Genomic DNA, 14,152 nt, shown 5'->3' with positions numbered 1-14,152 from the left:
AATGGTAAGGAATATATCAAAATTTTCAAAATTTATTTAATGGGAGTAGTAACTCAATTTTGAAATATATGATGATACTGACAAAAAAACTTCCAAACTTGTAATAAAAATGGCTTGATCGATGAAAATTTGCTCAGTAAAGTCTCACCTAGTAAAATATTAATTACAAGTAGAAAGAATGAAGAATTAGTTATAAGATATTAAAAAATATATATTTCATACAAGTACTATCTATAAATATCTTTAGATAATGAATTTATTACCTGGAGCAACATATCCACAAGTCCCCGCTAGAGAAGTCCAATCCGATGAATCGGGCTTTAGAAGTCTAGCAGTGCCGAAGTCAGACACACATGCCTCATATTCTTCATCCAGCAAAACATTGTTACTCGATATGTCGCGGTGAATGATCGGTGGTGAGCAATCATGGTGCATGTAAGACAAAGCATTCGCCACACCTTTAATGACATTAATCCTTCTTGTCCAATTCATTTCCGAAGCAAGCTCACTATTGTTGAGGATCTTAGCCAAACTTCCTCTCTCAAAATACTCATAAACTAAAAAAGAGTGTTGTGCAGATGAACAAAAACCATAGAGCTTCACGATGTTTCTGTGCCGCAATTTTGTCAACGCACAAACCTCATTTCTGAATGTTTGCATGTTGGCATTCTCACACTCATCTTGTAATGGTTGGTGAGGCTTTTTGACAGCTACTACTTGATCTGTTGACAGCCTTGCCATGTATACACTTCCATATCCTCCCGTCCCAGTGCAATATTTAGCATCAAAATCCTCAGTTGCTTCAATAATTTCTTCATATACTATTCTTCCGTTGTAATTCCATACTGAAAATAAATCTTTAACATGTGTTGCTGTTCCTCGCTTTGTCTCAACTATTCTTATCTTTCGGTGGACAACATAAGCGATAACAGAAGCAAACAGAAGAAATAGTACACTTAACAATGAAACCATAACAATAATCAGGATTTTGTGGTCTGGTTTTCCATTTTCTCCTTTTGACAAGGATGATTTGCAAGGTTGCAGACCACTTGCATTGCCACACAGTGCTGTGTTATTTCTTAAAGCTTCTATTGTAGCATTTTGGAAGGCTTTGTTGTTTGGAAGTGGACCCACAAACTCATTGTAAGATATATCAATGGATGTCAAGCTAGACATTCCATCAAATGCAGAAAAAATGGCACCTGAAAGTTGATTGTGGGAGATATTTAAATTTACCAAGTAGGCTAAATTTCCAAACTGCGACAGAATCTCTCCACTAAGCCTGTTTTGGCTAAGATCCAATAGAAGTTGAAGGTAAAGTAGATTCCCAATTTGAAATGGAATGCTTCCATTCAAATGGTTATTGCTTAAATCCAGATATAATAAGTTGGAACAGTTCCCTATCTCTGCTGGTATTTGTCCGCTGAAACTGTTTGATGACAAGTCAAGATATGCTAGGCTGTATAGCCTTCCAACTTCTAATGGTAAACTACCAGAAAGTTGGTTGCCACCCAGACAGAGATTTAGCAAACTTCTCAATTCACCAAATTCCTTAGGAATTTCTCCCACCAGGTAATTTGAAGAGAGGTATAGTTTACCCAATTGAGTTAACATCCCAAGCTCTGGAGGTATCTTACCAGTAATATTATTCTCAGCCATCTGTAGAGTTTGCAAATTTTGGCATTGGCCCCAGGTTGATGAAAGTTCACCATGCAATTGATTATTGCTCAAATCAATGTAATTCAGCTTCTCATAAACCCCGAAGTCTTCTGATAAGTTTGCAACAAGTTGGTTATTTTCAAGTCGAACTCTAAACAAGCCTGTGCAGTTCTTGAAGCCCTTTGGAAGAAGACCTCTGAAATGGTTGTTATATGCAGTGATGTTTACAAGTGATCCACTCATACATAGCCCTTGTGGCAGACTGCCTGAGAAATGGTTTTCTTCCAATTGTAGATTAGCCAATTTTGTAAGATTTCCTATTTCTTGTGGCAGACTACCTGAGAAATGGTTACCTCCAAATGATAAGTAAACCAATTCTGTAAGATTTCCTATTTCTCCAGGGATCGATCCGGAAAGCTGATTTTCCAGCAGGTTCAATACGGTGAGCTTCTGTAGGTTTCCCAAAGTCGAAGGGAGGAATCCAGTTAAACGATTGGTGGGCATATCTAGCTCAGTCAGACTTGTCAAATTACCTATTTCTAGAGGAATCCTACCAGAGAGTTGATTCTGAGAGAGGTTTAAAATGGATAGGTTTCTCAAATTACCTAAAGAGGCAGGGATTGAACCATTGAGATTATTCATATCTAAGTATAGATTACTAAGTGAGATCAAATTTCCTATTTCTTGGGGGATGGAACCGATTAGACTATTATTTTTCAGGCTAAATAAGTTAAGCTGTGTCAAATTTCCTATTTCCTGAGGAATGGTACCTGAAAATTGATTGTGGTATAGGTATAGAAAGTGCAGATCTTTCAACTTACCTATAGATGCAGGGATTGAACCAATGAGATTGTTTTTGTACAAAGACAGCTGTTGTAGATTGCTCAAATTACCTAGAGATGCAGGTATGGAACCATTGAGTTTGTTGGAGTGCATGGTCAGAACAGTAAGATTTTTCAATCTTCCCATTCCGTAAGGAATTGATCCATTGAAACTATTATGATCAAGATACAAGATTTGAAGACTGGTAAGTAAGCAGATTTCAGATGGAATTAATCCTGAGAGATAATTCACAGAGAGATCAAGGTAGTTGATAACCGAGAGGTTAGCAATGTTGGATGGAACAGTGCCATAAAGTGTATTATTAAAGAGATCCAGAAGTGTAAGAGCAGGAAGTGAGGGAAAAGGGAAGTTCTCAACCATACCTCTCAAGCCCTTACTTCGTAAGTTAATTTCAGTGATGCTTCCCCTTTGATTGCAAGCAATTCCAGTCCAACGGCACCACGGGTCAGATCGCAGAGAGGAATTGGTGGCATTAGGATCAAGTAGACTCCATGAATGGAGATCAGATTGGCTTTGGTTGTTGAGACTAGCTTTCCATTTGAGGAGAGCATCAGCTTGGTCTACTGAGACAATATTGGTGCCAGTGCTGATGGAACTCAAGGCATAGGAGTAGGAAGAAGAGAGGAGCAAAGAGAAGAACAGAAGGAAGAATATGAGATGGAAGGAGAAGGATTCTAGTACAGTTGGGTTGCTGAAAGCCATTGTTTGTGGGTGCCTTCAGCAATGGAAGAGTAATAGGAGCTTTATAGTACGCGAAATGATATATCGACAGTTACAGGGGGTAAGGTTCTCTTATCCTTGCCAATTCTATTTTGTTACACTCCCAACTACTATAGAGAAAGCATGAAATCTTTATCCATCCCACTACGGGTCAAAGTCAATAGATGAGGAGGTTCTCTTACCTCTCTTATGTAGAAAAGCAACCCTAGAATGATGCAGAAAATAATGGAAAAACAAGAACAAGTAAATGCACACATATTTAAGAGGTTCGGTAAGATTGCCTACGTCCTGGGTGAGATGAGATCCTACTTCACAGCTCTCAATATTGTTTGCATTACAGATAAAGAAATCCTTGCTATAAATATATAGCGAAAAACCCTAATCCGGAAACTACAAAACTGCCCTCAAATAAAAAAAAATCGAGTGGGGCTGCACCCCCTACACCTCTGCTATGCAGGGGGGCTTTCTGCTCCCTTTGCAACCCCCATGGCCCGCTAACCGGCTAGCGGAACCGCCATCATGCCTGTTGAGGTGCCTGCACCAATACCCTCTGGATTAAACTATGATAGAATACAAGACATCATACACGGACACCTTATTCCAGTTTTTTCCCCAAATACTCCCTCCGAGGCCTTGAATTGCACATGGGCTGTGGACAGAATGTGACAACCTTGTCCACTTGTATCCTCTCATGTTCAAATGGATCCAGCTGTTTTCCATAGAGATCATGGCCTAGGAAATGGAGATAGAATCCGCTGCTTGTACGATCACTTGGTCATACGAGTCAGCGACCAACACCTGTCTTATTTTCTGCCATTACAAACATAAAGAGGGGTATATCAGATAATTAAAAAGATAGGTATTAGTCGTTAACTCGTACAATTATTAGTAGTTAACTCGTACGATCAGGTAATCGTACGAATAGCTGATCCGTTCTCTAGGAAATGTCCATAGCTTGTGAATTCGTTGCATGTAGATTCATTAAGACCTATATAAAAATGTCAAATCAGAATCAAAACCGAAAATGAAACTAGTTTCAAACCGAAGATCTAAAATCAAATCAAACCCAATAAAATATGATTACAATTCTGGGAATAGAACTGAACTGGGACACGTCACCTAAAAGAAATCGTTCTTCTTTATACCTAAAAGGTAGTCTTTCTTTGGTGGATAACACGTAAAACACGAGGTTAATCATGTTTCTAAGAATTCAAAGTCTTTTGTCCATGACGAGAAAAAGATCCTTCTTTTCTTATCCATTCAATCAAAGAAAGCAAAAGATTTTCTTTTTTAAAGAATTCAAAGACTAAACTAGGCAGGAATTCTTTCTTTCTACGATAACATAATACGTTTTCACTTAATAAAGTCTTGTTATATATGCCAATAAATAATTAAAGAAAAAGTCTCACTCAATGATAGTGATATTAATCTTGTTCCTTGAATGGACGACAAAAGAAAAAGATCTTTCTTTTTTCCTTTTTCTTTTTTACATTTTAATCAATGAAAGCAAATGATAGTTTCTTTTTCTGAGAATTGATCAAAGGCTACCCTAGGCCCACTGGGTTAGACATCGATTGGTAACTCGGGGTCAAGTCTTTCAGTTTTTGTTTACGGACGAGAGAGAGAGAGAGAGAGAGAGAGAGAGAGAGAGAGATGTCTTAGAGAAATCCCAGCCGTGCCACGTACGTAAAGGTATAATGCTTACATGCATGTTTAAAACATTAAGGCCGTTTGTTTGAAGGATGAAAGGGGTGGGAAATTTATAAGGTAGGTTTCAAATATCGTTGATAGGATGTGATACGGCCCAATTAATCACTCAGTAATGTAAAAACACGTGGTATCCAAAGGAAGGACACATGTCGCCCACCTGATAGAGGCCGCAAGATTTCTAACCACGTAAACCACGTGAGGAGAAGATACCCGAATAGGAAATATTCCCCACAAAAGGGATAGCACGTATCTGAGTAGGACTCGGGAAGGGAAAAAGGCAGACCCGAGGGGGACTCCCAAAAGAAACCCTATACTCAAAGCACTATAAGAGAGGGCCCGAAAGGAGGGGAAAGGTAGGTCAACACTCACCATTACTCTTGTGAAAACACTATTCCGCCGGTCTCTAACTTGGGCATCGGAAGACCAACCTCAGAGATACCTCCGGGCCTTTGCCTTCTATCCCTGTGCAGGTTTAGCTCCTTTGGCTGATTTTCGGTGGTAACAGATTGGCGCCGTCCGTAAGAACAACGGTAATGGTGGGGAGAACCTACAATCGTAAAAAAACAAAGCAGCGCCGAATATAAATATGAATGAGGGAGAACCTTCGGAAGAGCTCCCTCCCTTGATGGACATCAGGGAAGAACGGGAAAACAGCGATTGAAAAGGTTCTGTGAGGGACCAGTGCTCGACTGGACATCCGGTGTGCAGGGATACCGATCCTCCACCCCCTCCTAGGGTGTAGGAATATGTGATGAGGAGCAGTTCGACGCCTTTTAGGAGAAGTATGACCAAATGTCCAAGACAATGAAAGAGGTCTCCAAAGCTATCTCTCATAAGACCGGTGGAGCAGCGCGAAGCTCCCATGTCCAACCAGAGCGACCTCAAGATGAGGTCCGGAGTAGCTCAGGATTGATAAGGTCTGGTCGAAATCCTCAAAACCTAGCAATGAGGGAAAGCCCCGCACCCAAAGAAAGAATGCGGCGTGTCACGGGGGCCAGGCATGAAGAACTGCATCAAGGGGACAAACAGTTACATGACTCAAGGTTGAAGTAGATGATCCTAGACCTGAAGGATGAGATCCGAAAGGTAGCAGAAAACCAGAAGGGAGCTCGCGAGCTGGACCTCACCAATGACATGGCTCTAGTTGATGAAGTCATGAGGGACCCGCTCCCGATTGGTTTTCGTCTGCCCAAATATAATACCTACGACTGGTCAGGAGACCCCGTCTATCATTTGGAAGGCTTTAAGGTTGCGATGCAGTTCCATTGAGTCTTAGAAAACATCATGTGTCGAGCCCTGCCTTTGATGTTCAGAGGAGGGTAAGGTTATGGTACAACCGCTTGCCGACGAAATCAATCCACAGCTTCAGCGATTTGAGTTACTTCTTCATGAAGGGATTCTCCAGTAGCCAACCCCTTTAGAAGACCACGTTGAACCTGACCAACATAAAACAACATGAAGGAGAGTCACTGTGAAACTACATGAAGCGCTTCCAGCAAGAGAAGATCACGATCAGATGTCTGGACCCAAAAGAAGAGTTCGCGGCCCTGCTAGGAGGCATCAAGGATAAAGAGTTAAAAAGGTTTTTGGCGAAGCATACACCAAGGAACCTAGCCGAATAGAGGGCTCAATGTGATAAGTACATCCAGATGGAAGAAACCCTTCAAGCCGATAAAGAAGCTGAAGAGAAGACAGGGAGGAAAAGGATCCCAAGAGGAGATGACAAACCTTCTGAAAAGGGCAAAAGACGAAAGTCCGAATGTGGTCGGGCACCCAGTCCACCGAAGAAGTTTGAGAAATACGCTCCCCTGAACCGAAAACGAACGGATGTGCTAATGCAGATAAAGGACTCCCCAGATGCCAGAACCATGAAGTGGGCAGGGAAGATGGGACGACACCCTGAGAGACGCAATATGGACAAATATTGTCATTTCCACAGGGACCATGGCCACGACATTAAAGATTGTTGGCACTTGAAGGGGGAAATACAAGGAATGATCCGAAGAGGGTATCTAGGCCGATTCGTAGATCACAAAAAAGAGGATGCCCAAGACGGTAATAACCATAGGGACAACAGTCAAAGAGACGACAGAGGCCGCTATGAAAGGAGGAGGCTAGCCCGCAGAGGCAATCAGGAACAGCAAAGGGACCGGACACCTGAGGAAGGTGACCATCACCTTCGGGACGATCATAAAAGCCCAACTAGGGTTATAGTGATAATCTGTGGAGGCCTAGCCGCTGGAGAAAGTTCAACCTCGGCTAAGAAAGCAAAAGCCTATGCGTGAAGCGTGCATGTGGCTGAATGGTGGACAAGAAGGCGAAGACGGGGATGGTTATTTCCTTCTTTAATGACGACTTGGAAGGGGTGCACATGCCACACGATGATGCCCTGGTAATCACCACGACCATAGCCGATTGTAGAGTAAAAAGGATCTTGGTGGATAACAGCAGTTCAGCTGATATCCTATTCCTTGAAGCTTTCCAAAAGATGGGCCTAGACGAGGAAAAGCTGAAGAAGGTTGAACACCCGTTGCAAGGATTCTCTGGTGCCCTAGTCAAAGTGGAGGGATCGGTTGAGTTGTCAGTAAGAGCTGGCACTAGAGACCTACAGGTAACAGTCATGATCAACTTCCTGGTAGTAGGCTATCGTCTCCACACTAGGGAGAGTTGGTTTAAACCTACTAAAGGCTATCGTTTCCACACCACACCTCAAGATGAAGTTCCCAACCAAGAATGGTGTCAGTGAATGTCGAGGCGACCAGGAGGCATCCCGGAAGTGCTACGGCACCACCTTATGGGGAAAAGAAAAGGCGGGCGAGGCACTCTTGATAGAAGATCTGCACGACAACACCAGTTATCAAAGGGGGGAACCTGTTGAGGAGCTGATATAAGTTGAAGCTGAAGAGGGAGATAACACTCTCCAATTCCAAGTAGGGGCTACAATGCCAAGGCAACAACGAGAAAAACTCATCTCATTCCTCTGAGACAATTCTGACATGTTCGCCTAGTTAGCCTTAGACATGCTTGGAATAGGCTGAGAAGTAATAAAGCATCATCTGAGTGTCAACCCGACTAAGAAGCTGGTATAGCAGAAGAAGAGGACCTTCACCCCCGAAAGGCAGCAGAAGATAGATGAAGAGGTAGAAAAGTTGGTGAAGGCCCAGTTCATCCGTGAAATCCAATACTAGGAGTGGATATCCAATGTGGTGATGGTCCCGAAGGTAAATAGGAAATGGAGGACCTGCATCGACTTCACTGATCTGAACAAGGCCTGCCCAAAGGACGGCTACCCCCTGTCAAAAATAGACCTCCTCATCGATGCCACAGCATGACACGAGGCGCTAAGCTTCATGGACGAGTACTTGGGTTACAATCAGATTAAGATGTCTGAGGCCGATGTCCCGAAGACATCCTTCGTGACCGAGGGGGGTTATATTGCTATGAAGTCATGCCCTTCGGGCTAAAAAACGCAAGGGCCACCTATCAAAGGCTGGTGAATAAGATCTTCAAGAGGATGATAGGCAAAACCATGGAAGTATACGTAGATGACATGCTCGTGAAACTCCTAAAAGCAGAACACCATATTCGAGACTTAAAAAAGGCATTCCAAGTGCTGAGGCAGTATGGCATGAAACTGAACCTGACAAAGTGTGCATTCAGAGTAGCATCGGGAAAGTTCCTCGGCTTTATTGTCTCGGAGAGGGGAATTGAAGCCAATCCGATGAAAATACAAACCATTCGAGATATGAGGTCACCATAGAATGTGAAACAAGTCTAGGAGCTAACAGGCAGAGTCACCGCCCTAGGACGGTTCATGTCTCGATCAGCTGACAAGTGCCTCCCTTTCTTCAAAGCCTTAAAGGGATCCAAAAAATTCGAATGGACGGAGGAATGCAAAAAGTCCTTTGAACAACTGAAGGAGTACTTGGCCGCACCCCCGCTATTGACGAAGCCAGATGCCAGGGATACCTTGTAGTTGTACCTGGCTATATCGGCAGTGGCAGTAAGCGTGGTACTGATGAAGGAAGAAGGAAGGCAACAATGGCCAATATATTACGTTAACCGAACCCTGCTAGATCCCAAAACAAGATAAAGAAAGATAGAGAAAGTGGCATACACCCTGGTAACAGCAGTAAGAAAGCTGAGGCCTTATTTTCAATCACACACGGTATGCGTGCTCATAGACCAGCCCTTGAAGAAGATACTACAAAGGCCGTATATGTCCGATCGCTTGGTAAACTGGGCCATAGAGTTGGGAGAATTTGACATCCAGTACAAATCGAGAACTGTAATAAAAGCACAGGACCTAAGAGACTTCATAGCCGAGACAATGCTCCTCGATGATCCCCAGGAGTTTTCTAAGGCCCAGGCAGAAAATACCTAGACATTGTATGTGGATGGTGCCTCCAACAGCGTAGGAAGGGGTGTAGGGATCATACTAGTCAACCCCAAAGATTTTAAGATCAAGTATGCCCTATGGTTCGACTTCGATGCCTCCAACAATAAAGCAGAGTACGAAGCGCTAATAGCCAGAATTAATTTGGCGTGGGCTTTGATGGTACAGGAGTTAGTGGTACACAGTGACTCCCATCTCGTGGGACGACAGGTGAATGGAGACTATGAAGCCAAAGAACAAAGGATGGCTGAGTACTTAGAGACGGTGCGAGAGAGAATAACAGCCTTCAAGGAGTTCAAGGTAAGGCAGGTGCCACGAGAAGAGAATGCCAGTGTAGACACACTGTCGCAGTTGGCCACCTCTGACTTCACGGACCTTAGACGATCGGTGTATTTTGAAGTGTTACTCCAACCAAGTACCGAAAGACCCCAAGAGGTGTTACTCATTGGCGAGAACGGACCTAACTGGATGGATGCCATAATCAGGTACTTAAAAGAAGGTGTACTTCCCAAAGATAGGGATGAGGCAAGGAAGATACGAATGTGGTCAGCATGCTTCATGCTAAAAGACAAGATGCTGTATAAGATAGGGTTTGCCACACCCTACCTCAAATGCCTGAATCTTGTCGACGTCGAGTACGCACTCCGAGAAGTACATGAAGGAATATGTGGCCAACATCTTGGAGCCAAGGCCTTGGCCCACAAAGTGCTGAGGTAGGGCCTATTCTGGCGACCATGAGAAGGAATGCAGAAGAGTTAGTTTGGAAGTGCGTTAAGTGCCAGATGTTCACCCTCGTCCATCCGTAGCTCTGTACTGAGCTTTCCTCCCCGTCAAGCCTGGTACCATTTGCCATGTGGGGAATGGACATCCTAAGCCCGTTCCCCCTTGCAACGAGGAAAAGAAAGTTTGTTGTGGTAGCAGTAGACTACTTCACGAAGTGGACAGAAGCCGAAGCTCTGGCTACGATAACCAAAAAGAACATAAGGGACTTCTTTGAGAGAGTGGTGGTCTATCGATTTGGAATTCCCCAGGTGGTAGTAACGGACAATGGAACTCAGTTCACCAATCCAACTTTTAGCTTATTTTGTGAGGCCCTCGGCATTAACCATAGGAAAACATCCGTTGGGTATCCATCAACCAACGGATTGACGGAGGTAACCAATCGTACGCTTCTCCAAGGAATAAAGAAGAGATTGGATGATGCCAAGGGATTATGGGAAAAAGAGTTACTCAACATCCTTTGGGCCTACCGCACAACTGAGAGATCCACCACCGGGGAAACACCCTTCATTTTAACTTACGGCACCGAAGTTGTGCTCCCGATGGAAGTAGGAGCCATGACCCATCGGGTTTAGTACTACAATGAAAAAGAAAATGATAAAGGGCTTCGAGCAAATCTGGACCTCCTGGATGAAGTGCGAGAAGTGTCGAGAGAATGTATTGTAGCCTACCAGCAAAGGGTTGCGAGACATTACAATGCAAAGATCCGAAGGAACGAGTTCAGAGTGGGTGACCTTGTCCTGAGAAGGACAAAAATATCAGACCCAAAGCATCAAGAGAAGCTAGCTCCAAACTAGGAAGGGCCTTACAAAGTCTTAAAGATGATACGATCAGGGTCCTATCACCTGGAGACTATGGGGGGAGAAATGGTACCTCGATCGTGGAACTCAAAGAACTTGAGGAAATTCTACCATTAGTAACATGCCTAGCAGTAGTAGTAAAGCACACTCTCCAGAGGATTTTTATTTCATATAAGTTGGTTCATGGCAATTGCCCAAATAATGGCTATGAAACGTATAACCTTTGGTTGGGGGCTCAGGCCGAAGCCGAGACGACCTGACCGAAGGGGTACCCCCTTGGTTGGGAGCTAAGGCCAAAACCGGGCATAGGACCAAGGTCCCCCCTTTAGTCGGGAAGCACACGCCAAGGTCAAGCAAACCTGATCGAAGGGATCCCTAGATGGAAGGCTCCAACAAAGCCGAAATAGCCCGATCAAAGGACTGCTCTGCGACAAGGGGCTGCCAGTAGCACCCCTCATCCTTCGGTCATGAAGGAAACGATGACTCATGAAAGAGCTTCAGCTTTATGCTCCCACCTTGTAATTAAGATTTTACTGAATCACTTGCATAAGGGCTTCGGCTTTCCTACCCTTACCTATGAAGCCGAAGCTCTGTGACAGTCCGTGCTCGGAGTTAATTGTCAAATCAACAAAAAATAGTGACGATAATAAAAAGGGCACGAAGGAAGCTAAAAGATGAAAGGCGTTTTAGTCATCAAAGAAGCCCGAAGGCATAAATTACATGGAGTTCGGAAGGCCCAAGTTCAAAAGATACAAAAAGGAGACCCGAAGGCATTTCATTCATTAAGAGGCTTTAGTCGGGAGAATAGCTTTGCCATCGATGGCACCGGGAACATCTCGGTCTGAACCGTCATGACCAGAAGTAAGGGGGACTTCACGGGGCCTCTGAACCTCCTCCTCATCACCACTGTCCTTGAGTTCGGTCACCTGAGTAGCCATAGGGGCAGGGGCTGAAGAAGCCCTGCCTTCATCCTTGAAAACAAGGCCACTATCCTCGAAAGACACCTCTGGATAATGCTCGAGAACCCAGTCACGAACTTCGGTCGACCCCATTATGTATTAGGGAGCAGCAGCCTACTTAACTTCTTCATAGAAATCTTCAGAAGCCTTGTATATTTCAACCCCTCGGGCTTCGACTGCTTTAAGCCTCGCAGATATTTGCGATCTAAGCTCTGAGAGTTCCCGATCATGCTTCTGGAGAACCCGAAGGGGCTCAGTCTCCAGATGCTCTACCTTCTCAATCAAAACAGAGCGCTTGTTCTCCAGGCTCACCTTCTCCAGCTCAGATCTCTCCAAGTCTTGAGCCATGGCCTCAACTTGGTTGATCAGCTGGGCAAGTTGGTTCTGGGCCTGGAACATTTATAAAAATAAGAGCGATCGAGAAGGAAACCTAAAAGCCGAAGACCGAAGGAATCTTACCCCTGCCATGTAGAAGCATGTGCTGGTCACCATGGTCGAGGTTCCTTGCTTCTGGGCATCGAAAACATCCCTCAGAAGGTTACCCTTCAGCATTAGTTCCCGAGACACCCTTCCAACAGAGAAAGTGTCATCCTCCTTCACGGACCAGTCGGGGATGAAGCAACGTTCACACCTGCCTTGGTTCAATGCTGGACTCTGTGAATGAATGTTTGACAAAGGCTTAGTCGGGGCAAAGGCATCCCGGTCATGGGCGGTGAGGGCCTGAATGGCACCTTCGGTAGGCTTTCGTGCAAGACCCCTCTTCCTCTTAGAAGAAGGATCGGTCAGCTCAAAAGTTGGAATCCTCCTTTTATCTTGCTTTTGTTTCTGCCTCTACTGCTGCTCCCTCACCTGGGCCTCTCTCGCGCGGGCCTCCTTCACCTGTGCTTGCCTCGCTGCTTCTGTCGCTCTAACATCCACCCTGGAGAGTTACACTGCATAGGCGAAACAAAGGTTAGCATTAGGCAAAAGGAGACAAAGCAAGAATGGAATCGCACGACCCTAACTCACCCAGGCTAAGCCCAAACCGAAATAGCATAGCGTCCGATTGAAGACAATTGGACTCGACTGGTGGACTTCAGGGCTTGAGTTTTTCCAATGCTAGTGACTCTGCGTCCACCCTGAAGAGGGCAGGCACGGCATTAACATCCTTCAGGTCGGGAATGTCCCAGAGATTACCGATGGGGAAACCCTCGGACGATTTCACAAAGAAATACTTGTGCTTCCAGCCATCGATCGATGAAGGATACCCATTCAATAACCAATGTCCTTCCGAGGGCTGAAGTAATACCAGCCCGAGTCCCCTTTACTGGCTCCAAGGGACAGACAATTGAGAAAAAGAAGAAGGGAGTCTGAATCCGACAGAAGTACACTATGAAACTAAGGATCTGCCGCCACCCATTCGGAGTTAGCTAGGCTGGGCAGATGCCATAGTGCTGAAACACTTGGCTGAAGAAGGTGTAGTGGAAGCCAAAGCCCTGCCTTGAAGGCATCTCGGTAGAAGCAGAGTTCACCTGGGCTCCTATAACTGGCCTTGTTAGTGGGCCTTGAGAGCCGAAGGTCGAATTCACTTGGGATACTACAAGACACCCTAAGCTCATCGAGCTCTACCTCGGATATAGTAGATACTATTTCCCTAGCCTCTACAGGAAGAGACTCATTCATCTGGGCTTGCGTTTTAAGAACCCCTTCCATAATATCTTCCACGCTCGGACCACCTACAGATCCACGAGGTGTAGTAGTGGAGGAGGAAACACGAGACGAATGGGACTCTGAAGACGAACCCGAGGACATACCTCGGACACGTCTGAGACTGCAATATCTCTGGTTAGAGGTGGTCCCCTCAGAGGATGAGGGCCTACTACCGAATGAGCTAGACATGAAACTTATTGATGACGATGGATGAGGAAAACTGAAGATGAAGGAAAGAGTGCTAGACCGAAGGTTGATGGCTTTGGGAAAAGTGATAAAAATGAGGAGGTCTCACTTTATATAGGCAAGGTAATGACGATCCGTATAGGCTTACTATAGAATATAGATGTAATATGTATCTTTATATATATATACATATAATTTACGTATACATATATGTAATATACATGTGCATAGCGCCCCAATTCATTAAAGACCTCGACACATCATCAATGCTGATTCCCGAGGCAATCCAGGTAAGACACAAGTGACATGTCACTCGAGCCAGAGACACGAGCAATGCGTCACAAAGGCCAAAGGACCGAAGGTCAAAACCTCGATTGGGGGCTCTAGCTAAGGCCAAGCGGACCTGACCG

At 44.7% G+C, this 14,152-nt stretch overlaps 1 protein-coding gene across 1 annotated transcript in view; it reads right to left on the bottom strand.

Moving 5' to 3' along the window:
- Positions 1-6: 6 nt before the first annotated feature.
- LOC122063863 (probable leucine-rich repeat receptor-like protein kinase At1g35710) overlaps positions 7-14,152 on the bottom strand; it is a 14,848-nt gene continuing 702 nt past the window's right edge. Inside the window, exon 2 of the mRNA XM_042627584.1 lies at positions 7-2,552. Within this exon, the coding sequence (XP_042483518.1) occupies positions 244-2,552 (2,309 nt within the window). The 3' untranslated portion in view covers positions 7-243. The remainder of the gene's footprint in view (positions 2,553-14,152) is intronic.

This window comes from Macadamia integrifolia, chromosome 1, assembly GCF_013358625.1.
Source record: "Macadamia integrifolia cultivar HAES 741 chromosome 1, SCU_Mint_v3, whole genome shotgun sequence".
Lineage (NCBI taxonomy): Eukaryota > Viridiplantae > Streptophyta > Magnoliopsida > Proteales > Proteaceae > Macadamia > Macadamia integrifolia.
The sequence above is the reverse complement of the archived record's forward strand: the minus strand, read 5'-3'. Positions and strand labels throughout refer to the sequence as shown.